Below are 22,976 nucleotides of genomic sequence, written 5' to 3'. Positions count from 1 at the left end.
AAATATTGCATATTTTCTATGTCCTCCCCTCCCTCCCAGCACCCGATAGAATGGAAATCACTGAGCAGGGTCGTTTTTTCCTGAGTTGGACTAACCACATGGTTTTACCTAACCCCCACTCCTGCTGTTTCATCAGAAAAAACCTCCCCTTTTGATGTTCACAAAATTGTTTCCTGTTATGGGGAGTCTCTCTCCATCAGTCATGTTGAAGCTGTTCTAATTTTGTATAAATGGGTGTGTCAAACAGATAAGAAAAGTTAATAGCACAGAAGTACTTTATATCTCTTTGACTATAAAGAGTTAACAAGTTCAAGTAAGCCTGGCTGTCACCTGACCAGAGGACAGGATACTTTCAAATCTTGAGGGAGGGAAGTTTTTGTGCTGTGCTGTTTTGGTTGTTGTTCGCTCGGGGGGCTCAGACGGACCAGATGTGCAACCAGGTTTCTCTCCAATCTCCTTGATACAGGTTCTTATAGATTCAGAATAGTGAGTACTAGGTAAATAAAGTGAGTTTTGCTTATGTTTGTTTCTTTATTTGCAAATGTACATTTGGCTGGAAGGAGTTCAAATTTGTATTTTTGCTGAAAGGATTTTAACTTGTACTTGAATACTTAGGCAGGGAGAGTATTCTCAGTGTCTATAGCTGAAAGACCCTGTACCTATTCCATCTTAAATTTACAAAGATAATTTTCACTTTTTTTCCTTTAATTAAAAGCTTTTCTTGTTTAAGAACCTGATTGTTTTTTTATTCTAGTGAGACCCCAGGGGACTGGGTCTGGATTCACCAGGGAATTGGTGGGGAGAAAGGAGGGAAGGGAGAGAGAGGGGCTAATCTCTCTCTGTGTCAGGATTACTTTCTCTCTCAGGAAGAGTCTGGGAGGGGGAAAGAGAAGGAGGGAGGAAGGTGAATTGTCCTCTGTTTAAAGATTCAAGGAGTTTGAATCACAGTGATCTTCCAGAGTAACCCAGGGAGGGGAAGCCTGGGAGAGGCAACGGTGGGGGAAAGGGTTTACTTTCCTTGTGTTGAGATGCAGAGGGACTGGGTCTTGGGGGTCCCTGGGCAAGGGTTTGGGGGGACCAGAGTGTACCAGGCACTGGAATTCCTGGTTGGTGGCAGCACTACAGGTACTAAGCTGGTAATTGAGCTTAGAGGAATTCATGCTGGTACCCCATCTTTTTGGACGCTAAGGTTCAGAGTGGGGATTATACCATGACAGGGTGTTTTTCTGCTCCAATGAATCATCAAGTTCAAATGGCTGCTTCAACACATGGGATAGGGGAGAGGAGTGGTGACACTCTGCTTTGTGAATGGCATTGCTAAAATTCACTTTGATACATTTTTTGTTTCAGGTCAAAAAAATTCTTGTTCAGTCAGCAAACAATTGATTGGCACAGTTCTGTTACAGAACAAGTCGTTCTGCATCATGCTTGATTTCTACAAGCATGTATGGTGAATTTGTTCATTCTGAAATTTAGCATGCCTGAAAACCACATTACTATGAGTGAATGTCTTTCTGCCCTAGTATAGAGTAACAATTGTAATAATGCTTAGTCTTTCAGAGTAGCTTTCATTATGTATAGGGCTGTACATGTAGACAGCATTACATTAAAGTTAGTACATACATAGTTGGGATATTTGCTGTGTCAGAGTGCAGTTTTGTACTTGCAGGGTATACTATAACGTGCTCTAAGGACAGCATATTATGTTGTGTAGACTGCGTAAGTTAGCTGAATATAGTACATCACAACACCTAGGATTTTTGTTGCAAGTTTCATGACTAATTGTTGACCTGTTGAGATTAAGTGTTGACTAAACCAATACCAACATTCAAGTGCCAAATTAAAAAAAACAACCAACAACTTGTGCAAAAATCAATTCTTTAGACATCGTTGGCTAATTCTCCAAAATTCCATTAAACAAGAGGTAGACTACATCCTACTATCCCACATATTGTGCAAGCTTGGAAAAAAGTGGTTTCCCAATAGATATTCCACAGTAGGGGACCTGCTGAAGCTGGCTCCTAGATGTTGGACTCTTTCTTCTCCTACAGAAAAGTACAGAATGGCATAAAAGCCATGGTGCTTTTCAAAACAGGTGGCATTTTACAGAGGAAACAGTAGGAGATTACAGCATGTCATCTCAGCAGATGCCCAGTGTGAGCAGGTCTGAAAGTGCCATGTACTGTCTTCAGGGAGAATCTGACAGACATCTTAAAACTTCACATTAAGAGTGTCCACATTCAGGGAACATTTTTAAAAAGCAGAATGAACCAGTGCACAGAAGACTGCTGCTCTAACAAACTGGTAGGTGAGAATACATGACTTTACTTTTCTGAGAAACATGTAGATTTTCCATCTTTTAGAAGTTCTGTTAAGTTTAACCAAATACTAAGCCATCTCTGCACAAAGCCATGGTATAGGCCAGGGGTAGGCAACCTATGGCACATGTGCTGAAGGCAGCACAAGCTGATTTTCAGTGGCACTCACACTGCCCAGGTCCTGGCCACTGGTTTGTGGGGCTCTGCATTTTAATTTAATTTTAAATGAAGCTTCTCAAACATTTTAAAAACCTTATTTACATACAACAATAGTTTAGTTATATTACAGACTTACAGAAAGACCTTCTAAAAATGTTCAAATATATTACTGGCACACAAACCTTAAATTAGAGTGAATGAATGAAGACTCAACACACCACTTCTGAAAGGTTGCCGACCCCTGGTATAGTCCTTGCCAAGGGAGAAAGCACACTTGCTCCTGTTAGGTGCATCTGGCTCTCCAAATACTGAGGTTCCATTAAGACCTTAGGCCTGCAAGGTCAGATAGGTCCACCACTTGAGGGGATTGGAGATCTTAGCCAGTTAAATACAGGTTGAGTACATGGTTCAGTTATGAGTTTAAAAATTTATATATATATATAAAACTGTGGCAGTATAGGGATGATACTACAACAAGGCACCCTCACCTCTCTCCTAGGGACTTCACATCCTGTGTAAGAAGAGCAATAAAGTAGAACCCTGCAGTATCTCACTTAAGGCTGCCCTTGGAGCAAATGCACACTTGACCAAACACTTGTGTGTGTCCTCCCAGGCAGTGAGACCAACCACTCCAGTAGGATTCTGTTTAACCCTGCCACCTATAGCTCATGCTCACTAGCATCACCAGGCAACTCCCAGATCTAGAGGTAAAAAAGCAGGTGGTCACCTGCTTTTAGTCAATAATTACAGAACAACCACCACCACATCTAATGCTTAGCTTTGCCTTTTAGCATGGCTTTAGACATAATTAAAGCAAAAGAAGTCAAGGTTCCCTGCTAATGCCACAGCTGCTTCACCAAAACCACCTCAGTCACTTTCCCTAAAAGGAAGGAAAGCTAAAAAAAGGCAGCCCAATAACTGGACCATAATTCTCATGGAGTCAAGAGAAGGTGAGTAACAAGAGTTGAATAACTGCACAAAAGGCCTAAGATTCCCATAATTACATTTGTCGTTTTGAAGAATGAGCCAGATCCAGGGGTGATGCTTTGTGAAGAACTTGCCTTTTTCTGTTGCCATACTGGGAGGCAAGTAGCATCTGCCTCCAACACTCTCAAAAGTCATGTTAGAATGTCAGGTTGTCTGGATCATTACATCTTGAATTGAGTTTATGGAAAGTGGCTGGCAAACACGTTAACTCACACAGCTGCAAAGAGTGGTAAGTTGTTAGCGCTCTGGTTTCATGTTTAATGCATTTGAGTTGAGAATGATGTGCTCTGAAAGACAAAGTGACACATGCAAACAAATGCTGATGTTTGTGCAATTCTTTTTAAAGGAAGGGAAACATTAAGGTGACTTTTTAAAGGGGGACCTCTTCTCTCAAATTTGATTTCAAACATGTTTAGCCTCATCTCAGTTTCCTCAAACTAGACCAAACAGCAGTTCCACTCCATACTGCACTTCCAGAGCACACAGTGCACTATGTTCTTCCTCTAATTCCATTAGGCTAGTTGCATCTGACACTGCATATAAGTAAGAGGCCGAGCCTCCACTCTGCTTCTGGCACTGACAGAAACTGAGGCAGGAGATCCTGGATTGTTTATTTTGTTTTCATGCATCAGTCAAGAGGGCATTCTCAAGTGCAAGTGAGCAATGTATACAGTGAATAATTACTGTAACTGATACTTCACAGTGACAATGGATGCTGAGCTAGTTATATAACAACTGCAATTGAAAAGAAGTTGCAGGGGGAAATCCTGTTCCCCTATTTGAATCTGCGTTATCCTGTTTGTCTTTCTTGAATGCAGCTTAATTCTGTGCTGGGGCAGAATCATTCAGTACCTTTCATACGATGCTGGCAGCATCTCTTTACTCATCTCTCTGCTCCCTGGATAGCAAGTCGATCTAAGCAGTTGCCATGCTATCTGAGTGGTTTCTTGCATAACAACTCTCATGGTACTGCCTGCTATAATTATTTACAGCTGTCCATCTCATCCCTTGAGAGCAGCCCTGCATGTTTTGTCTCCTCTAGTGACTCTGGTAAATGCACAAACACATGGATTCTTTAGACAGGATTATATGTTCTCATCCCCACACCATTTGTTAGCCATTCATAACCACCTTATAGGAGATCTTTCCCTTTTGGTGTACTTGGAAAACTGCAGCTAGAGGAAGTTTGTTTATAGGCAGAGTTATGCTTGTTGGGTGGGACTCTGAGGATTAAGGGGTCCATGCCAAAAAAAAAATATATATATATATATCAGATCTTCGAATTCCGCACCCAGCTGTTACCTAACTAACTCCCTACAAATCTAAGTGTCCATTGGCAAAATCCACAAAATTTCTGCCAGTGGCCAAGAGCACAGTGGCCTCAGTCCTGACACCACCAAGCCCCAAATGAATCTTTGCCCTGATCCTATAGACATGCTCAGAGGCCACCTTACAGCACATCTACTGGACCAGACCCTGCACAAAGCACATCCAGAGGAGATAGTGCCCCCTTATATCCAAATAGCTCAGTGATTAGAGTACTCAGCCAGGAGGGGGAAGAACCAAGTTTAAATCCCCACCCTGCCTCATGTGCAGCACACACTTGAACTCAGCTCTCCAACCTCCCAGGTGAGTGCCCTAATCACTGGGCTACAGTCACGCACACTCTGCCCCAATTAATATTTAAGTTCTTCATACATAATGGCACTTCAACAGGAGTGACAGACACCCACATCAGAGTGTGTCCTAACCCAGTGGTTAGGACATCTGCGAGTCCTAGGTTCAAGTCCCTATTGCACCTCAAACACAGTGGGGATTTGAACCAGGATCTCCCACATTTGTGGAGGCATGCTTTAGCTACTCTGGGCTATGGTGTATGAAGTGGGGGGCATCACTTTTTCTAGTGGAAGGACTGACCTGGCTTAGGAGAGAGTTCATGGCTATGAAACTCAAGCAGAAGGAAATGCCTCTCTGTGAGAGGTGGGGCAAAGGCCACATCCCTGCCTGTACTTTGTGCTGTTGTGCTTAGGTGGCTCCCTGCTCAGCAATGCTGGCTTTGTGATTCTTCCCTGCCAATCTAACTTCCCATCCATTGGAATCCATAGCCCCAGGCTCCCCATACACTTGTCAGCAAGTTGCCTAGAAATTAGCTGCTGTAACAATTTGGCTAAGTCCTGTTTGCAAATCCCATCCATTGAGCTTCCCTGGCAGTTTGCTAGTAGCACATGTGTACTCTGAGAAACTCAATTCCTCCTCTGGGCCACCAAGGGCTCAGAATGTTGCAGAGGAAGGAGGTTCTGTTCTCTGGAAAGGAAGTGCCACTATCTTATCTCTCAAACTCAAGGATTGGTGTAGATTCTTTCAAGGGAGAAAGAAAAAGTGATGCAGGTCCTCTTTGCGGAGGAGCGGAGAGGGATGAAAGGATCTGAGAGACCAGAAGGCTCTCCCAAGGAAATAAGCCACTAGTAACTTTGTACAAGTAGAACATTCTCCCCACACAAAAGGATGGGGAGAATAGGGAGGAGAAGGGAGAAAGAGGGGACCTGGCCACACCCACATGGACAATGTAGAGATGGCGATCTCAGATAGCAGAACGCTAACTGATCATGTTTTAAATATGGCGATTGATATTGCCTCCCCCACCAGCCACACAAACTTCAATTTAGCATGACCCTTGGTGTCATCTTCTACAAACCCTTTAAAATGCCCCTGAAATCAATGAAGGCGAGTACCTCTGCTCGGACTTGGCTTTCTGCCTTTGTTTCAGTTCTTCTGCAATTTCATCATCTTTTATCAGACTCAAAGGAGAAGTCACTTGACTTTCAGGCTAAACAACAACAAAATTACTTATTCACATGTGACAGTAAGTGCAGCTGGACCAATGCCAGTGCAATTTCATGCATATATTTTTCATCCAGAAAGTTGCAGATATGCAACAAAACTTGGGGTCAAAATCCATAGAAGGCTCATGGGGTTACAAAGGTGTCACTGGGAGGAGAACTTGGGCTTTTTGAACCTCTATATTATTAGTAATGACAAATGAAAGAGGAAAGACCCAGAGTCCAGGCTGCGTTTGTTATAAAGGAAAAATCACTGCCCCCACCCCAGCAAGAGGAGCAAGTTTGATATGGTGTCAATGAGATAGAAATGTGTAGTACCACACAACCATTTCACAGTCTGTTCTATGAGCAGGAAGGAATCTCTTTTCTGCTGATCATTACGGTGTTTAAGCTCCGTTACTGACATACTCATCACTATCTCAACACTTTAGCACAATCATTCAGTAACTACAAATAATAAATCCCTGCTGTAGTATGCATTAGTCTTCACAGAAATAGAATCTTTTCCCCGCAACAAACAGGGCAACAAGGTCAGTCAATATAAATAATGAAATGCATTCCCACCTCTGCGCTGTTTGCCTCATCTTCACTTTCAGTGGCACAGCTTGGTTTTACTGCCGACACTTGTCTAGCAGGTGCAGCTGGAGTAAGGTGGCTGTCTGGATTAGGCCCTCTCTGCCAGGACATTCTATCCTTGATGTTCCACAGATCTTTTTGACCAAATGTACCTAATAGAATAAAAACCAGCAAAAGATGAGGACAGGTAAAAATCTGTGTCTTGTTTTAAATTGCATCAGTGGCAAATTACATGTCTGACTTTGACTCCCTTACAGGCAAAAAGGGGAGGGAGATTTCATAACCCTCTGCTTTTCTAACAGGGGGTCTTGAGGTTATTATGTGGGGGGGTCCATGAGCTATCAGCTTCCACTCCAAACTGCACTTTGCCTCCAGCATTTATAATGGTGTTAAATATTTTTTAAGTGTTTTTAATTCATAAAGGGGGGGTCGCACCCAGAGACTTGCTGTGTGAGAGGAGTCATCAGTACAAAAGTTTGAGAATCACTGCCTTAGTGGTCAAAGGCTGAGCCACTTAATGAACAAGGGACTGTTGATTTAACACAAACATAATCCTGTGAATGACTATGGGTCACAGAGACTTTATCTGGGATCAGACAGACAGTGGTTAGATCCTCATTAGCAGCCAGTTCACAATATGGTGGGTTGCTTCCATCCTGTTCTTCATTTACCTATATATTCCCCTTCTAGGCTCCACAGCTTCACTGTGCAGTCCACAGATGAGGTGAGAAGCAGCTGGTGTTCACTCATCCAGGCAACACTGCTCCATTGAAAAGGGGTGGGAGGGGAAGAGAGATATTTACATTTAAGGGCTTGTCCACACAGTGCAACAATACACACCCACCCTTTGGGGAGAGAGATTTCTAAGGTGCACCCATGTGTTGCTCAGTTACTGGTCCAGGTAGATCCTGCTGGTGTAGGCTCTAAGTTCCTTAGTGCACTTTAACATGTACTATTTGCAACAGCATGATGTAAAACACACTAGGGAACTTTTAGTTCACCACCAGCAGGGTCTACAAGGACCAGTTAGCAGGCAACACGTTAGTGCACTTTAGAAATTACACTGCTGAAGTGTGCATTGCTGCACCAGGTAGTCTAGCCCCAAAAGGAAAAAGTCCCCAGGAAGTTGGGAACCATTCCAACTGGGTTAACTAGAAACAAACAGACACTAACAGAATAACGTTTCAAGGGAGGCTGTGTCTGTCTCATCTCAAAGCTGACATATTGCAATAAAAGTAGTGGAATGAACTAATACAAGCAACCCTGGAATCTTATATGCCTGTTAATATGTCTTTGCCTACTCCCATGTTCCTGTCCTCTCAAATTTACTTTAAAAAACTTCTTTATGGCACCCTTAAGTGTATGCATTAGGAGCTATTATTATGGTAGTTCTCTGCATTTTATTGGAGCAATACAGAGTGTGAAAGAGACTTTTCTTAAGCTACATCTATGCTACAGCCACAGGTGTGACAGGCAGCTTGCACAGACACACATTTTAGTTATACTCCAGCCAGCTTACTAAGAATGGCAGCAAATGCAGCAGTGCAGGCTTCAGAGTAGGCTGCATGAGTATGTACTCCAGGAGATGGGTGGGCTTGTGCAGTGTGCACCACTGCATCCTCACTGCTATTTTTAGTGAGGTAACTATAGTACAGCTAGCACAGATATGTCTACACAAGCTGCAAGTCACACCCCAGCTGCAGTGTAGGTGAAGCTGCTTAAGCATCATCAGTTACCACTCTTACATGCTCTTTTAACCCTCTGCTTGAGCCAGCTTCCCTTTGTTCCACATGTAGGCCTTAAAAAGAGCTACAGCTAAATCTGACTCCCAGATGTTCAATGAATTCAAAACAACAGGTTCTCCCATCTGTTTGGGAAATTATTGTAAGCATCAGCAAACTAGCAGGTTAAACAAACCAAGCACTATAACAAATGTAAAAGATAATGCAATTTGGCAAACTTGCAAATTTTGGTCTCTTAAATTAGCCATTCTGACCTGCTCTACTAGGAAGGCAGGAGCCAGCTAAAAGCAGAAAGTTATTCCCGGTTAAATTAGGGCAAAATAAAAATAGTAAAAGCCTCAACTGTATCTGTAAATGAGTCAAGTCACCTCACCTCACCCCACGGGTCCCCTCCTAGCCAAGGTGCCTCTGCATTACTCTGCTCTTTATCCTCCCTCTTCCAGGGCCTTTTAACCACACACTTGCTCATTCAATAACCACCCATATTGGGTCTGGATGTACTCAGACAAATGAACTCAAAAGACAAAACTTTTAAGTCCCAGAAGTCTGTCCCAGGGCATGGCTCTTACCTCAAAGCCTGGGTGAGTAGAGAGTTTCTTCATAGGATCCTTTTAACAGATCTTAGGAGGAATCAAACTGGGGCTAGGCTTGCAAGTGCCCTGCTTAAAACTTGACTCCCTCACAGACTTCCCCCAGTCAGCTTTCTTACTAGGAACCAGCTGCTTGATGTTCCCTCCCCACACCAGGTGTTTCTGGTTGGCTCATTTAGCAAGCCTGCTCCAGGCAACTCCCCCACTCCCTCTGTTCTCTCACAGTATCTGAATTTAAAGCCTTCCATACAGCAGATGGAGTGACCCTCATGGCAGGCGGCAGTCCCTAAGAGAATGACTTTCAGCCAAAAGGAAGTCTTGTAATAGTGCATAGGAAAGAAAGATAGACAGTGGATGAATGAGAAGAGAAAGAAAACAGAAAAAACTTATACAGAAAAGAGGTGGCTATTATTTGCACTTGGCTGTACTAGCAGAGTCCCCAATATCAGCATACTTATAAAGGGTTTTTCATCTCTGAAGATCTCAGAGCTGTCTCCAAACTAACACAAATCACTTCACCACTGAAATACAGCCACCTCAGGGGAATAACATGGTTACTATATAACTATGCCCAGCAGCTATCCCCATTGTAAGATACTGCATTCATCTTACACTGCATGAGGAATATAGGTAGGCAGAATGGAATCACTTAACTAGAAATTGGCCTGAACATGGGCTGACCTCTCTAACCTCATGAAAAGCGCATAAGATGTTTAAAAACCTCAACTAGTCAGCAGCTTGGTTTTATGTTCCCTATGAAAACCTATGATTTAACGATACATTTATAGGTGAAGCACAAGTGGCATCTCTTTAAGAGGTAAAGAACAACTGTGAAGTTTAGTTTACCTTGTAACACTGCAGCTATGAGCTCTCCAACTTAGAAGCACTTGACAACCGGATGGGGAAAAAAAAAAAAGATACAAATCTGTTATGCAGCTATCAGCAACGTGTGACAGAGTCAAGGGGCATTGTGATTGAAAGGGGAGGAGAAAGTGTTGCTCACACGCTGGTGGTTCCTCCTCTGGTCCCTGAAGGGCATATTTTGTGATGTTCCAAATATAGCTGTAACCTATGTGGTCAGCTGCACACAGAAGGCAGTCATCATCACTGACAGCCATGTCACTGAGTGTAGACCTGTCCTTGGACTGTAAATGAAAGAGGAAAGATGCAGCAGTGAAAACAATTACCACAGGTTCCTAGCAGCACAAACCAATTTTTGGTAGTGGTAAGGTAAGCTCTTCATTCATAATTTAGCTACACAAATACGATACTGGGAAACTGCATAAGATGAGGGCAGCAAATACTCTCCAGAATATACAATGAAAACAGGTGGCAGGCTAACTAGCAATGAGACACAGAAAGGAGGGGCTTGAGTCAGACAGATTATTTACAGACAAAAGGAGGAGCTTGCATATTTGTTTCTGTGTCTAAGGGTAGGTCTGCATTGCAAATGAAGATGTGATTGTAGCATGGGTAGCGTGTGAACCACTGGCTAGGGGAGGCCGAAGCAGGGCCCTGGGAGTGGAGTGTGGAATAGGCCTACCCACCCAGGTGAGTAGGCAGATTCATGCTAGCTTTAATCAAGCTATCACAAGTAACAATAATAGCCTAGATGTCATGGCAGGGGCTTCAGCTGTAGTTGCTAGCCCACATACGAGCCTGGCAGGTAACCTGGGTACATACTCAAGTTGCTAGCTATGCTGAAGTCCCAGCCACCACATCTTCACTACTACTTTTAATCCATGCTAACTAGATTAAACCTAGCGTAGGTGTGCTTATCTCTGCTACATTTACACCTTCACTTGCAGTGTAGACATACGCTAAGGGGGTCCTGGGAGCTTTTTACAAATGATGCACTAAGATAAGGAATTAAGGGTAAGACCCAGAATGTTTGTTGGAGAGTGTTACCAACAGTTAGTACTTGTAGAGCATTTCAGTCTTCAAAATGTTTTACACACCACTAACCCTCCTATTACCCTGTCAGGTAGTATTGTCCCCATTCACAGCACTTACAGCTAAGGAAGAGAGACTTGCCCAAGGCCAAGAAGTTTGCATCATAACAATTATTGTAATTTAGCACTTCTTGGTGCTCAGACCAAAGTACAATTCCTGAATGCTTTAGTCTATGCTAGAGTCTACCCAGGCTGTTTCTGTTCTGGGTATTTCAAACTCCTGATCAAGTGCACAGTGGGACTACCATTGCAATTAGCACCAGGTGATTGTAATTATAGGTTTACTGCATTCCAGGCCTTGCCAGCTCAGTGGGCTGTGACATCTGTATTTAAGAGTAAGGGAAAACTCCCTAACAAACTAAATCCCTTGATATGCTTTAGATTAGGGGTAGTCAATAGGCGACCTCTGGGCCAAAGCCAGACTGCCGGACAGACACTTTTGAACAGACTAGGGTGACCAGACGTTCCGATTTTATCGGGACTGTCCTGATATTTGCTTGCCTGTCCCGCGTCTAGCTCGGGACACTGGACAAACAAGCAAAGGCTCTGAAGCCCGGAAGGGCTCCCGCCGTCCCTCGCCCTGACTCCACCCCCTCCTTCCCAGCGCGGGGCCGGGGTGAGTGAGAGTCCGGCCTGGCCCCAAGCAGGCAGGACTCGGGCGCAGTACGTGGAGGGAGTAGGGGGCGGCCTGCGGGGCCAGGCGGCGGCTGTTCTCCCCACCTGGGCAGCGGGACTCGGGAGCATCCTGCTGCAGCTTCCACTGCCGCGGGGGGAGGAAGTGGCCAAGCACGTGGCGCTCGGCGGCTTTGGCGACTGTGCCCGAACCCCCCAAGCCTGGGCCTGCTGCGGGGAGCCAGCAGCGCGCACGCTGCACCCAGCCCCTGGCCAGTCGCGTCTGGGCTGGCTGCCCAGCTGGTGCAATCCCGCGGCGGAGGCATCGGCAGCCCAGCCCCGTTCGTTCCCCTGCGGGACCCGAGGGGGGCTGGGGCCTGCTCCCCCCCCCCGGGGCCGCCCGCGGGATTGCACCAGCTGGACAGCCAGCCCAGACGCGACTGGCCAGGGGCTGGGTGCAGCGTGCGCGCTGAGTCCCTGCAACAGGCCCGGGGGCTTCGGGCCCGGGCGCCAGAGCAGCAGCCGCCGAGCTTGGCCAGCGGCCGCTTCCTCCGCCCTGCAGCAGTGGGAGCTGCAGCAGCAGCTGTTCCCGAGTCCCGCTGCCCAGGTGGGGAGAACAGCCACCGCCTGACCCCGCAGGCCGCCCCCTACTCTCCCTCCAGGTACTGCGCCCGAGCCCCGCCTGCTTGGGGCCAGGCCGGACTCGCACTCACCCCGGCCCCGCGCTCCCCTGAGTCTCCCGGGCCTCCCTCCAGCGCTTGCGGAGGGAGGAAGAATCGGGGATGGTTTTTTTTTTGCTCTGCCGCTATTTTCTTCCCCTTGCCCCCACCCAGCCCCCTCGTCCCGATATTTGACCTGGGTGATCTGGTCACCCTAGAACAGACCCCAAAATCTTTATTTACGTATTATCATCATTGGGCTTTTTTATTATTTTCTCTAGTCTGGACCTTGATTATACCTTGACAAAAAATAATTTAGATGCTTCTAGAAAGTCCTTTTCTCCTCCAGGCATGTAATCCTGTGCTGTACTACTTTTTCAAACTAACAGTATATAATATACAATGTGACTTAACACTGGGGGGGGGTTAAGTATGTCAGCCATGTAAGCTGCCTGTTTGCTTTAAATTTAAAAATAGGGGTAGGACTTTCCTCTAGTTCTCAGGGGTTTTAAGACACAAAAAAGTAGGAATATGACTTAGAGTCCCTACTGCAGTTTGATAAATGGGCAGAATGCAGGTGAGAGAAGCATAAATCAATTAAATACTTTGCAACAGGACCGGCTTGACGAAGTGCGGGGCCCAATTCAAACAGTTTCAACGGGGCCCCAGCAGAGAAGACAAAAAAACCAAACACATAAAAACACACGTGGGGCTTGTACTCACCGCTTGGTGCTCCGAGTCTTTGGCGGCACTTCGTCGGCGGGGCCTTCACTTGTTCCAGATCTTCAGCGGCACTGAAGGACCCACTGAAGGCCTAGAACAAGCAAAGGACCCACCACCGAAGTGCTGCCGAAGACTTGGAGCGCTGCCAGGTGAGTGTAAATTAAAAAGGAACCTCTAGCCAGGGAAGAGATTCTCACTGGGCATGGGGCCCAATTTGGGGGAATTGGTAGAACTGGCCTAAAGCTGGCCCTGCTTTGCAATTCTATAGTGTATTTTCATCGAAGGATCTCATTGGTTTATAAACATTAAGCTAATTTGCCTCATGACATGTAATGGGTAGATAGGTAAGGAGGACTTAGAGACCAATTCACTCACCAATGAAATATTCCAGCACTACAGTAAAATAACTGCTTAAAAGCAAAAAAGCAGGATGACAGGAAGCAGCCAATTGAAACTGCCAGGGAAATCAAACTCACAAATGCAGATTAAATACAATTCATTACAAGATTTGTCCTTTGTGACAGAGCTTCTGAAATAAAGGAGCTTGAATGATGGTTATCATGCCTAACCATGATAAGCTAAGTAAATATTTTCTCAGTTAAACTCCATCTTAAACTTCTGTAGTCTACAAATACCAATTTGATCTATCCTTTAAAAATATAGGTTAAAAATGATTGATCTTTCCTTTTGTCCAGCATAAACATTTCTTTCATCAGTCAAAAACAGTTTTATCAGAGGTGGGCAAACTACGGCTCGTGTGACCCTTCTGCCCGGCCCCTGAGCTCCTGGCCCAGGAGGCTTGCCCCCGGCCCCACCTCCAGTGCGCTGCACCACACCACTGGTGCAACACTCTGGGCCGCTGGGCAGCACAGTTGCAGAGTCACAGGCTGATCCGGTGCTCTAGACAGCGCAACTGTAGCGCAGCCAGCCACCAGTGCTCCAGGCTGCATGGTAAGGGGACAGGGAGGGTTGGACAGAGGGCAGGGGAGTTTGGGGGTGGTGGTGGTCAGAGGGTGGGGCTGTGGATAGGGGGTGGGGTGGTTAGAGGGTGGGGAACAGGGGGGTTGGATGGGGCAGGAGTCCCGGGGGCAGTCAGGAATGAGATGGATGGTTGGATGGGGCAGTTAGGGGTGCAGGGTCCGCAGGTGGTCAGGTGACAGGGAGTAGGGGTGGTGAGGCAGGAGTCCCAGGGGGGCCATCGGGGGCGAGAAGTGGGGGGTATGGATACGAGGCAGGGACCTGGCCACGCCTGGCTGTTTGGGGAGAGTCAGCCTCCCCTAACCAGCCCTCCGTACAATTTTGGAAACCCGATGTGGCCCTCAGGCCAAAAAGTTTGCCCACCCCTGAATTATATCATCAAAAGCACCCATTACCTACTACTGTATTTTCACAGGAATTAATCAGCACTTACTCCAATGAAATAAGCAAATAGCTTCCCTCCTCCAAAGATATTCCAAAATGTAATATAACCTGGAAAATCAGAGAGGACAAAAAAACATGTCCATCTGTTACACAGGAAACCAGTTGCCTAGTTTAAAACAGAAAAGCACCTTGTGCAATTAAACAAAAAACAACAGATGACAAAAAGTTGTAAAAACTCCAGTTTCTCTCACAAATTCATATCCCTAGGGCAAGGAGGGATTTCACCCCTGTCCTCAATGGATAAACTGTAAAAACAAACAAGCCACTTACCTAAAACAAAAAAACCACTGATTCCTTACTGCACAAAGCCCTATGTTAGAGATGGAAAGGTGTACCCTAGACACCCACATGTCCAGTGTATAGACATATACAGCTTAACTCCTCCCCTTCCCTATCCCCGTACCTGCCCTTTACCTTATTCCAGCACCCATCATCGTGTTACAGGTTACTTGGATATCCCTGAATTAACACGCTAACAGTTTAATCCCAAAGGCCACTGAAGTCAATGGGAAAACTCCTACTGCTTTCAAGGGGCTTTGGGTCAGGCCTCAAGACTCTATATTCGATACATAACTTTCAGCTTTAATGGAAACTCCTGCATTGCACGGATATATACAAAGCTGAACACCCAATGTCATCTCTCTACACACCATCCTGGCACACTCTCTTCCAAGATGCACCCCGGTATCCTTTGAGCCAGCTGCCACTGAGCATCTTATGAAACCCTGTAACGGCTGGGAAAGAGTTGTCTAGGGATGGTCTTTGAACTAAAGGCACCCACATACAAACAACTGATCCAGAAATTCAAAGACATTTGAGTAATCTGACAGACGTCTAAGTATTTCAATCTTGACTGAGCACCAGGTGGCTACTGACAGGATGTTGCCTCCCCTTCATTTCCTACAGTTATTATTATATAATATAATAATATAATTATTTAAAGGTAGAACAAATTCCCTTATAGATTATACACTATACCAGAGTCTCCTGATTTTCCATGGAACAAGCTCAAACATTCCCATACCCTTTCAATATCTATTTCCCTTTCTCACTCCTGGAAGGGAGGAGTTGAGTAAGGATAAACAACTAACTACAGAAACCACACCAGAATCTCTGAACCTATCAAAGACTTTAAATTTTTTGAAGCAGCAAAATACTAGAAATGGCAAGAGAATCAGGAACACTTTCTTCAGTGCAAGTCCATCTGTGGTAGTGGTTCTCAAAATGCACTTCGTGGACTACCAGTGGCCTGCAGAGATGTCCCTGTGATCCACAGGAGGACATATTTTGGGAAAGAAGAAGCTGGGAATTGCAAGGAGAGGTGGTCCTCTAACAGGCTCTCTCTTCTATTAAACTGTCTGCAGAATGAAGAAGTTGGTGATCCACTGCTCTTAGATTTATTAATCTAAATACTGTGAGTTGTGGAGTCTTCTGTACCTGCAAATGGTGTGACTATAATGTGTTCAGATAAGGTGCCAGAGTGTGGCTGCTTTTAGTTTTTACCTGCCCTCTAGTCTCTCACCCCTGAATTCCATTCTCAGCCAGCAGTGTGCACTGGCATATCTAGAAAAGGTCACCCCTTCTTCATGTACCACACTGTCCTAAGGGGTGCATGACTCTCCTGTACCCAGGGCCTGCCTTCTTCTGTGACAGGTTCTGTTGAAATTTATGTTGCCAATCTGGACCGAATGCTACCACTTGAGAATTCTATGTTCAGTATCAGGTTGAGACTGGGTTTTGATTCCATTTCACATGGTATTTCCCTAACATCCAGTATTTTATTCCATTCTCAGCTGCTTTTTTATTTCAACTTTACCTCGGGGTCCACTTGACACTAAAGAAGCTGCTGTCATCTTCCTTTCTGACCTTGACTGCAGAAATGTGACTTTGTTGATGATTAAATCCTCTGGTGGAAAAGAATTGAAATAACACCTGAAATAGGTCAGACTGGAGTCTAGCAGGGAGGTACATAAGCAGTCATCTAACACCTATAGTGTTGTAGCAAATATTGTCACACTGTGATGTTGTGTCCTTAATTGAACTGGACACTGTGAAGTCAATTTGAAAAGTCTGAATTGGCCTGAGTAGATCGTGATGGCGTGCACTAAAAGTTCTCTAGTCTGGGTTAATGTAGTCCGATTTCAAACTGTACTGTATTAACCCACCACAAGTGAACTTTTAATGCATGGCAGCAGGATCTACACATGTCCATTAACGTGCAACATGCAAGTGCGCACTAGAATTTACACCACTCTGCTGCAGACCAATGCACTGTTTAGACAAGCCCCAAGTCTCTAAAAACTAAAAAATATCTAAAATGAGTAATTGTCCCCTCAGCTGGGTGATTTGCCAGATACATTTTGGTATGAGAAATGTTTAAGGTAACACTTCACATCTTTGCAACATACAGAAATGCAACATTCTATTTAGGGCCTGGTTCTAAAAGGGCTGCAGGATTAGGCCGTCAGAGTGTAAACTCCTTTAACTTGTAGTTGTCTAAAGTACTATATAGAGTTTTAGTGCTATAGAAATAATCTAAAAATGCTTTTACAAACATTGCATGAATTAAGAAGAGGTAGGGATTATCAGCCCCTTTTTCAGTTGAGAGGAAACTAAGGTTAAGTGACTTGTCCAAGATCACGTGTTGAAGTCAGTGGCATAGCCAAGAACAGAATCCAGAACTCCTAACTTGCAATCCTGGACCTCAGCTAGCAGGCCATGCTCTTTCTCAGTAGACCACTTTTTAGGCAGGAAAAACAACCAGTCGAATCACACCACACCACATCTCATGAAAAATACCCAGTATAGGGCTTTGGTTTCTTTGGAGTAGACGGGCAATGAATAGTACCTAGAAAGAACTGTGGTAACGGCTACAGTCAAGCAAACAGTCTTGGAGAGACTATGAGGAGGAGATGTGGCATTTGTTTTAAGGTATTGCCTTCTGAACTGAAAAATTTTTTTCATTCTTTGACTTATTCTCTCCACATGTTATAAATTCTCCAGGATTGTGTTATCAAAGCAATGAAACTGCAATAAAATCTATTGCTACTAACCTGTCCCATCCTCCATTACTGCCTGGCTTACAGCACTAAGCCGGTTACAAACATGTCCTGAGATGAGATTCCATATGAGAATTTCACCATCATAACTGGAAGAGGCCACGAGATTTGGAGGGCAGAAGGACACACATAATACATCGTCTTTGTGACCATTTTCCTGGATCATTTGGGTGACAAAAACAATTTTTTTTAAACAGTTGCTAAAACTTCACTCCCAAAATTAGATTTATTACAAATCTTCCTAAGGAAAAAAACAGAACCCACGTGCCAAAAGAAATTAGGGGATAACAAAACCAACATTCTGAATGAAATATCAATGAGAATTCAAGTGCACTCCATTTTCTTAATGTGATACAGAAGTCATTTCTTACCACACTGTCAATCCAATCCACTTGTGGGCATGGCCCTTCAGATGCTTCACTATGAAGATCCTAGGATTAAAAAAATACATTTAAATAATGTATTTATCTTGGGGAACCATCAAGTGTTGTTCAAGGAAGACTGAAGCAGAAGCTATTGTCCTAAGGAAGCATACAGGGGTTCTGGAACTAGGGGTGCAGGGGGCATGGTGGCACCCCCTGGCTTGAAGTGGTTTCCCTCATAGACAGGATTTACCGTCTTGTTCAATGGTTTTAAGCACCTCCACTATTAAAATTGTTCCAATGCCACTAGAAGCATACCCTAATGTATGAGACCAAACTAACAATAACAAAGCCAAATGATAAGCACTAATGGTATCTTAGTGTATCTTCCTGCCTGCAGGAAGTATACAGTGATACAACAGGAATGGGAAGACAGTGTGGCTAGTAGACGGGGCATTAGACAGAGTCAGGAGACTTGGGTTCTGTTCCTGGCTCAGCCACTGTGTGACACTGTCACTCTCTATTATTCTTGTTTGTACACAGAGCTCAGTGGAGCCGCAACCTCAGTTTGGGCCTTGAGGTGCTACTGTAGAAGAAATAATAAACAGCTTATGACTTAAAGCAGAGCTGTACTCTGAAAAGTGACTCGAAATGGCATCATAGGGTTCTAATTTCTCACATCATGATTCCAAGTCAGATTAGTTCAACTTAAAAGATGAGTTACTCTTTACTTACAGGGAAAATATTGATCTTCCGGTCCCAACCAACAGATATGATGTACCTTTTCCAAAATAAAAATATTATTTAGCACGTGTTAAAGAAAAGTGTTTGGCTTGAGGAACTCTGGATGGTGCTAGTCCATAGGTTCTAAACCACTTTCCTTTTTTATAGCTTCTGAAACTTTTTTTGCATTGAAACATTGGTTGTCAATGTTTTCCATACCAGGATCCCATCACCTAGGCCAAGCTTCAGCTTATTTAAAAATAAGTCTCCTTCTGAACAAAGTGGAGCTTAGAACGAAGTGTAACACTAGTTTCCCTTATTTATTTCAGATAACCTCAGTCTACTCTTATGAATCTTGGTACAAAAAGCATTAGTTGTGCTTACAAAAGGTTTCTGGGTCAAATTCAACTCACTACTTACATAAACAATGTCACGCAAGGAATGGTGCTATTCTGGATGCTGACACGTATTAGGTGCATTGTGAGGCACACGGCTGAAGGCCACATGCTTCAGCTGCCTGAGTAAGTTCAGGCAGCTAGTAAAACTGTGCTTTTAGCATGCTGTAATGTATGATTTTAATTACGCATTTGAAACAACTGGTTAATGAGTATGTGCACCGTCAAATTTCAGCAGTCAATCAGGCTCCTTCTTGAAAAATGGCTATGGAAAATCCCCAACAGAACAAAATAACTTTTTTCCGTAAGGAGCATGAAATAATTGATTCTCCCAGCATCCCATCCCCGCTTTACCTGTTGCTGTAAATATCAGCATATGTGCAGGCGGTGACTTCATCACTTGAAGTGCCTGCCGAAAAGGAGAGCAAATGAGAGTATCTTCTTCATATTGTTCCAAGCAAAATATCAAACTAGTGGAGAGGCTGTTGGTTATTCCATTACCTTGCTTAAGGGTATGGATATAACGAATGGTGCTAGAATCCCATTTTTTCAGGCTTCCATCTCTGCCACCAGTGATCAATCTAGAGACAAAAGATTTCACTGTAACTGTTAAGTACTTCTAAAAATATGGAACAATGCTTTGTATTAAGGGTCACATTAGTCTACACTACAATCAGAGGTGTGACTGCAGCATGTGTAGACATATCTGAGCTAGCTTTGACCTAGCTTGCTTGAATAAGAATACTAGAGAAGTCACAGCAGCACAGGCTGTAGAACATGATCCAGACACTGAGTATGTACTCAGAGAGCCCATTACTCCTGAGGGAATTCTGCACCAAAATATAAAAATTCTGTGCACAATATTTTGAAATTCTGCAAAATTCACTGGGACACAGATACAGCAGTGAGGCTGCACCTGACCCTGACACAGTGCAAAGCCCGGACCTTCCCCAGAAACCAGGTGTGGACAGAAAGCCTCAGCCCAGCAGGATCCAAGTGTGGAGGGGCTTAGTGGCGGGGGATCCAGCTGTGGGGTGACAAGGTTCTGTGTGGGAAAATCTAGGTGCGGGCAGCTCAGCGGGGGGGGGGTCTGGGTGCAGGGGCAATGGGACTTTGCAGCAAGGGTCCAGGTGAAGGTGGTTGGGGCTCAGTGGGGGTTGGGGGTGTCTTGGTGTGGGGGGATGGGGCTCTGCATGGGGGTGTCTAGGCATGGGGGGCTCATTAGGAGGGTCCAGGTGAAGGTGGTTGGGGCTCAGTGGGGGTTGGGGGTGTCTGGGTGTGGGGGGATGGGGCTCGGTGGGGGAGTCTAGGCATGGAGGGGCTCATCAGGGGGGTCCAGGTGCAAGGGAGGAGTGAGGCTCAGGAGGGATGTCTGGGTATGGGGGTCCAGATGCACGAGGGTGCAGCAGATGGGGGCACAGATCCCCACACAGTGAACCCTCCCCTTATGGCTGAGGAGCAATGGGAGCAGGAATGGGGGCAGAGATGTGGAGCTTCCTGCAGCCGGGGGAGTTTTCTGGGGTGGGTCTGACCCATCCCGGCCATGGCCACTTCTTTCAGGAGAAGAGCAAGTCCTGTCCTCCCCAGTCCAGACGGGACAAGTAGCTGAACTCGGTGCAAGGTAGAAGCCACCAGCTAGGGTGTTTCCAGACCCGGCCCTCCTTGCCCCTAGTGCTGATTTATTCTCCGCTGGATGCTCCAGGCATCTGAAATAATGCACCCACACTGCTGGAGAGGGCGCATGACTGTTCTTGCGTCTTCCCTTTGCGTACCCATCAGAAAGTCATTTTTCTGCAGGGAAGCAAAGAAATCTGCGGGGGACATGAATTTTGCACATGCACAGTGGTGCAGAATTCCCCCAGGAGTAGCCCATGCTGCTACTTAGGGATGTTTACATGTGCTGCAGTCATACCTCTGATTGCAATGTACACATACCCTAAACACACTATGGGTATATCTATACTACAGCTGAGAGTGAGCCTCCCAGTGCCGGCAGGCAGACAGACTAGCACTAGCAGGGCTCAAGTTAGCATGTTAAAAGATAGCAGTGTGGACATTGTGGTTCGGGCTGGAGCTTGGGCTCTCCTGCCTACCTGACCTCATAGACTTGAGAACTCCTGCATGACAGCACTTTTGACAAACAAAATAGTAAATATTATATAACCAAATATACTCCTCAAACCATTTCCTCTCTGATATTTAGGGCCTCTAACTTTCAGATATCACTGCTGAAATTTGTTTGACCTTTCTTGGCAAGCATTTAGAAAATCTGGAGTTTGTTCTTAGAGATTTTATCAACTCTGTTTCTGTCTGGCATCTGTTTGATCAACTGAATTACCCTTGATCTAAATCTTAAACTGAAATCAGTAGGCTTTCAGATAAGGGACCTCTGCATACCCATTTGCCACTTAGCAATGAATCCTGTCCTTAATTACCAGAAAATGCGGTGTGTAAAGAAAGTCATTTCAAACTTATATCCAAACACAATAAAGCAAGAGAACAACCCATTCTTTGACAGTGTCACTTATCCTTTCAGATGTCTGGAAAACAAAATACTTCCAGAAAAAGGACATAGGTTGGTAGGTACTTTATTAAAATTACCCACATTAAATGAAAAAATAAGAGAGAGAAACATGCTCCAGAAGCCACTCCGTAGTTCCTTAATGGAGAATGAGATGAAGTTAAATTAGACAAAGGAAAAGATACTGAAATTTAAACCATAGCAACTCCAACTTCCAAATGCATAATTTGCAGCACAAGAATAAAGAAGGTTCCCCCTCATCATCCCATGTTTAAGAGCAACTTTTGCAGCTCATTCTCATTTACAAGTTTTGAAGCACTTCTGCTAAGTTTGTAACTAAAAGTTACGTTTCTAGAACTGCCTGTTGAGATGAATGGAAGTTAAATGCCATGGAATTACACTATGCTGTGCCATGAATTTTAAATGGTGGCAAACAGAACAATTAGACTTATAGAAAAGCAGAGGGCCAAAACTAGTGAAGCATGCGCCCTGTGGACTGCCCAAGTATCAGTAGATGGTGAGTCTAATTATTTGGGGTTAAATTCCTCTTTCAGTTCTGGGTCTGGAACGCCACTGGAGACAAATTGTAACTGAGGGCAAGTGTAACTTATGGCCAAGTTTGGTCCACTGCAGACAGGAAAAAGGATAACTCTGGAATGACGAAACAGGAAGACAGAAAAGACAACAAAGTCCACCATTTATATTATGGTAGTAGCTTTATCAACAGTGTGCTTACCAAAAGTGGACAGATCTCCATTTACCTCTTGCCACTGGTGTCTAGGGCCATGCAGGTCACAGCAGCATCTCCATGAGCTTCATAGACTTCAGTAACCAGTTGTCCATTTTGAAGATCCCACACTTTTATAGCCTGAAAGGAAATAGAAATAAACAGCAATGGCTGATCTACTGCTGGAGACAGCTTGGCATTTCTTATTGTACTCACTCTTTTTAAAAAATATGTAAATACAGAATAGAAAAAAGTAGACTCAAAAGAGAATCAGTGACAAATTAGGATTGAAATAACTGAACCATAAAGGGGTTAAGTGGTCTTTCATTCACTGGGGCAGCAGCAACCGGGAGTGCTGTGAAGGCAGCAAGCTCAAACCTTTCTCGGGGGAAGTGCCTAGCATTATACAAAAAGCATTATTTCCCTTATGAACAGTCTCAGCAAAGAAGTTAAGCACTGAACAGAAATAGATCCTCTCACACTCAGTGATGGTCCCCCTAAAACAGGGTTAGGGCAAAGGGGCTAGGCAACATGGAGAAGCATGAAATGTGAGTGTCCATGCTTCCTCTGTTCTCTAGTGCTCAGTGAAACTTCATTGCACACATTGAC

At 44.6% G+C, this 22,976-nt stretch overlaps 1 protein-coding gene across 4 annotated transcripts in view; it reads right to left on the bottom strand.

Annotated features, from left to right (window-relative positions):
* Nucleotides 1-2,661: 2,661 nt before the first annotated feature.
* The window catches only part of LOC115652284 (WD repeat-containing protein 64-like), an 80,170-nt gene continuing 59,855 nt past the window's right edge, over nucleotides 2,662-22,976 (bottom strand). For all 4 annotated transcript variants that reach the window (XM_030564129.1, XM_030564125.1, XM_030564128.1 and 1 more), the window contains 14 exons: nucleotides 22,402-22,508; nucleotides 19,621-19,700; nucleotides 19,474-19,528; nucleotides 18,737-18,782; nucleotides 18,011-18,070; nucleotides 17,634-17,796; nucleotides 16,397-16,486; nucleotides 14,570-14,628; nucleotides 10,216-10,357; nucleotides 10,059-10,098; nucleotides 7,552-7,640; nucleotides 6,869-7,032; nucleotides 6,197-6,291; nucleotides 2,662-3,751 (listed from right to left, as the gene is read on the bottom strand). In XM_030564129.1, the coding sequence (XP_030419989.1) occupies nucleotides 3,601-3,751; nucleotides 6,197-6,291; nucleotides 6,869-7,032; nucleotides 7,552-7,640; nucleotides 10,059-10,098; nucleotides 10,216-10,357; nucleotides 14,570-14,628; nucleotides 16,397-16,486; nucleotides 17,634-17,796; nucleotides 18,011-18,070; nucleotides 18,737-18,782; nucleotides 19,474-19,528; nucleotides 19,621-19,700; nucleotides 22,402-22,508 (1,341 nt within the window). In that variant the 3' untranslated portion in view covers nucleotides 2,662-3,600. The remainder of the gene's footprint in view (nucleotides 3,752-6,196; nucleotides 6,292-6,868; nucleotides 7,033-7,551; nucleotides 7,641-10,058; nucleotides 10,099-10,215; nucleotides 10,358-14,569; nucleotides 14,629-16,396; nucleotides 16,487-17,633; nucleotides 17,797-18,010; nucleotides 18,071-18,736; nucleotides 18,783-19,473; nucleotides 19,529-19,620; nucleotides 19,701-22,401; nucleotides 22,509-22,976) is intronic.

The sequence above is a fragment of the Gopherus evgoodei genome, chromosome 5 (genome assembly GCF_007399415.2).
Source record: "Gopherus evgoodei ecotype Sinaloan lineage chromosome 5, rGopEvg1_v1.p, whole genome shotgun sequence".
Classification (NCBI taxonomy): Eukaryota; Metazoa; Chordata; order Testudines; family Testudinidae; genus Gopherus; species Gopherus evgoodei.
The sequence above is the reverse complement of the archived record's forward strand: the minus strand, read 5'-3'. Positions and strand labels throughout refer to the sequence as shown.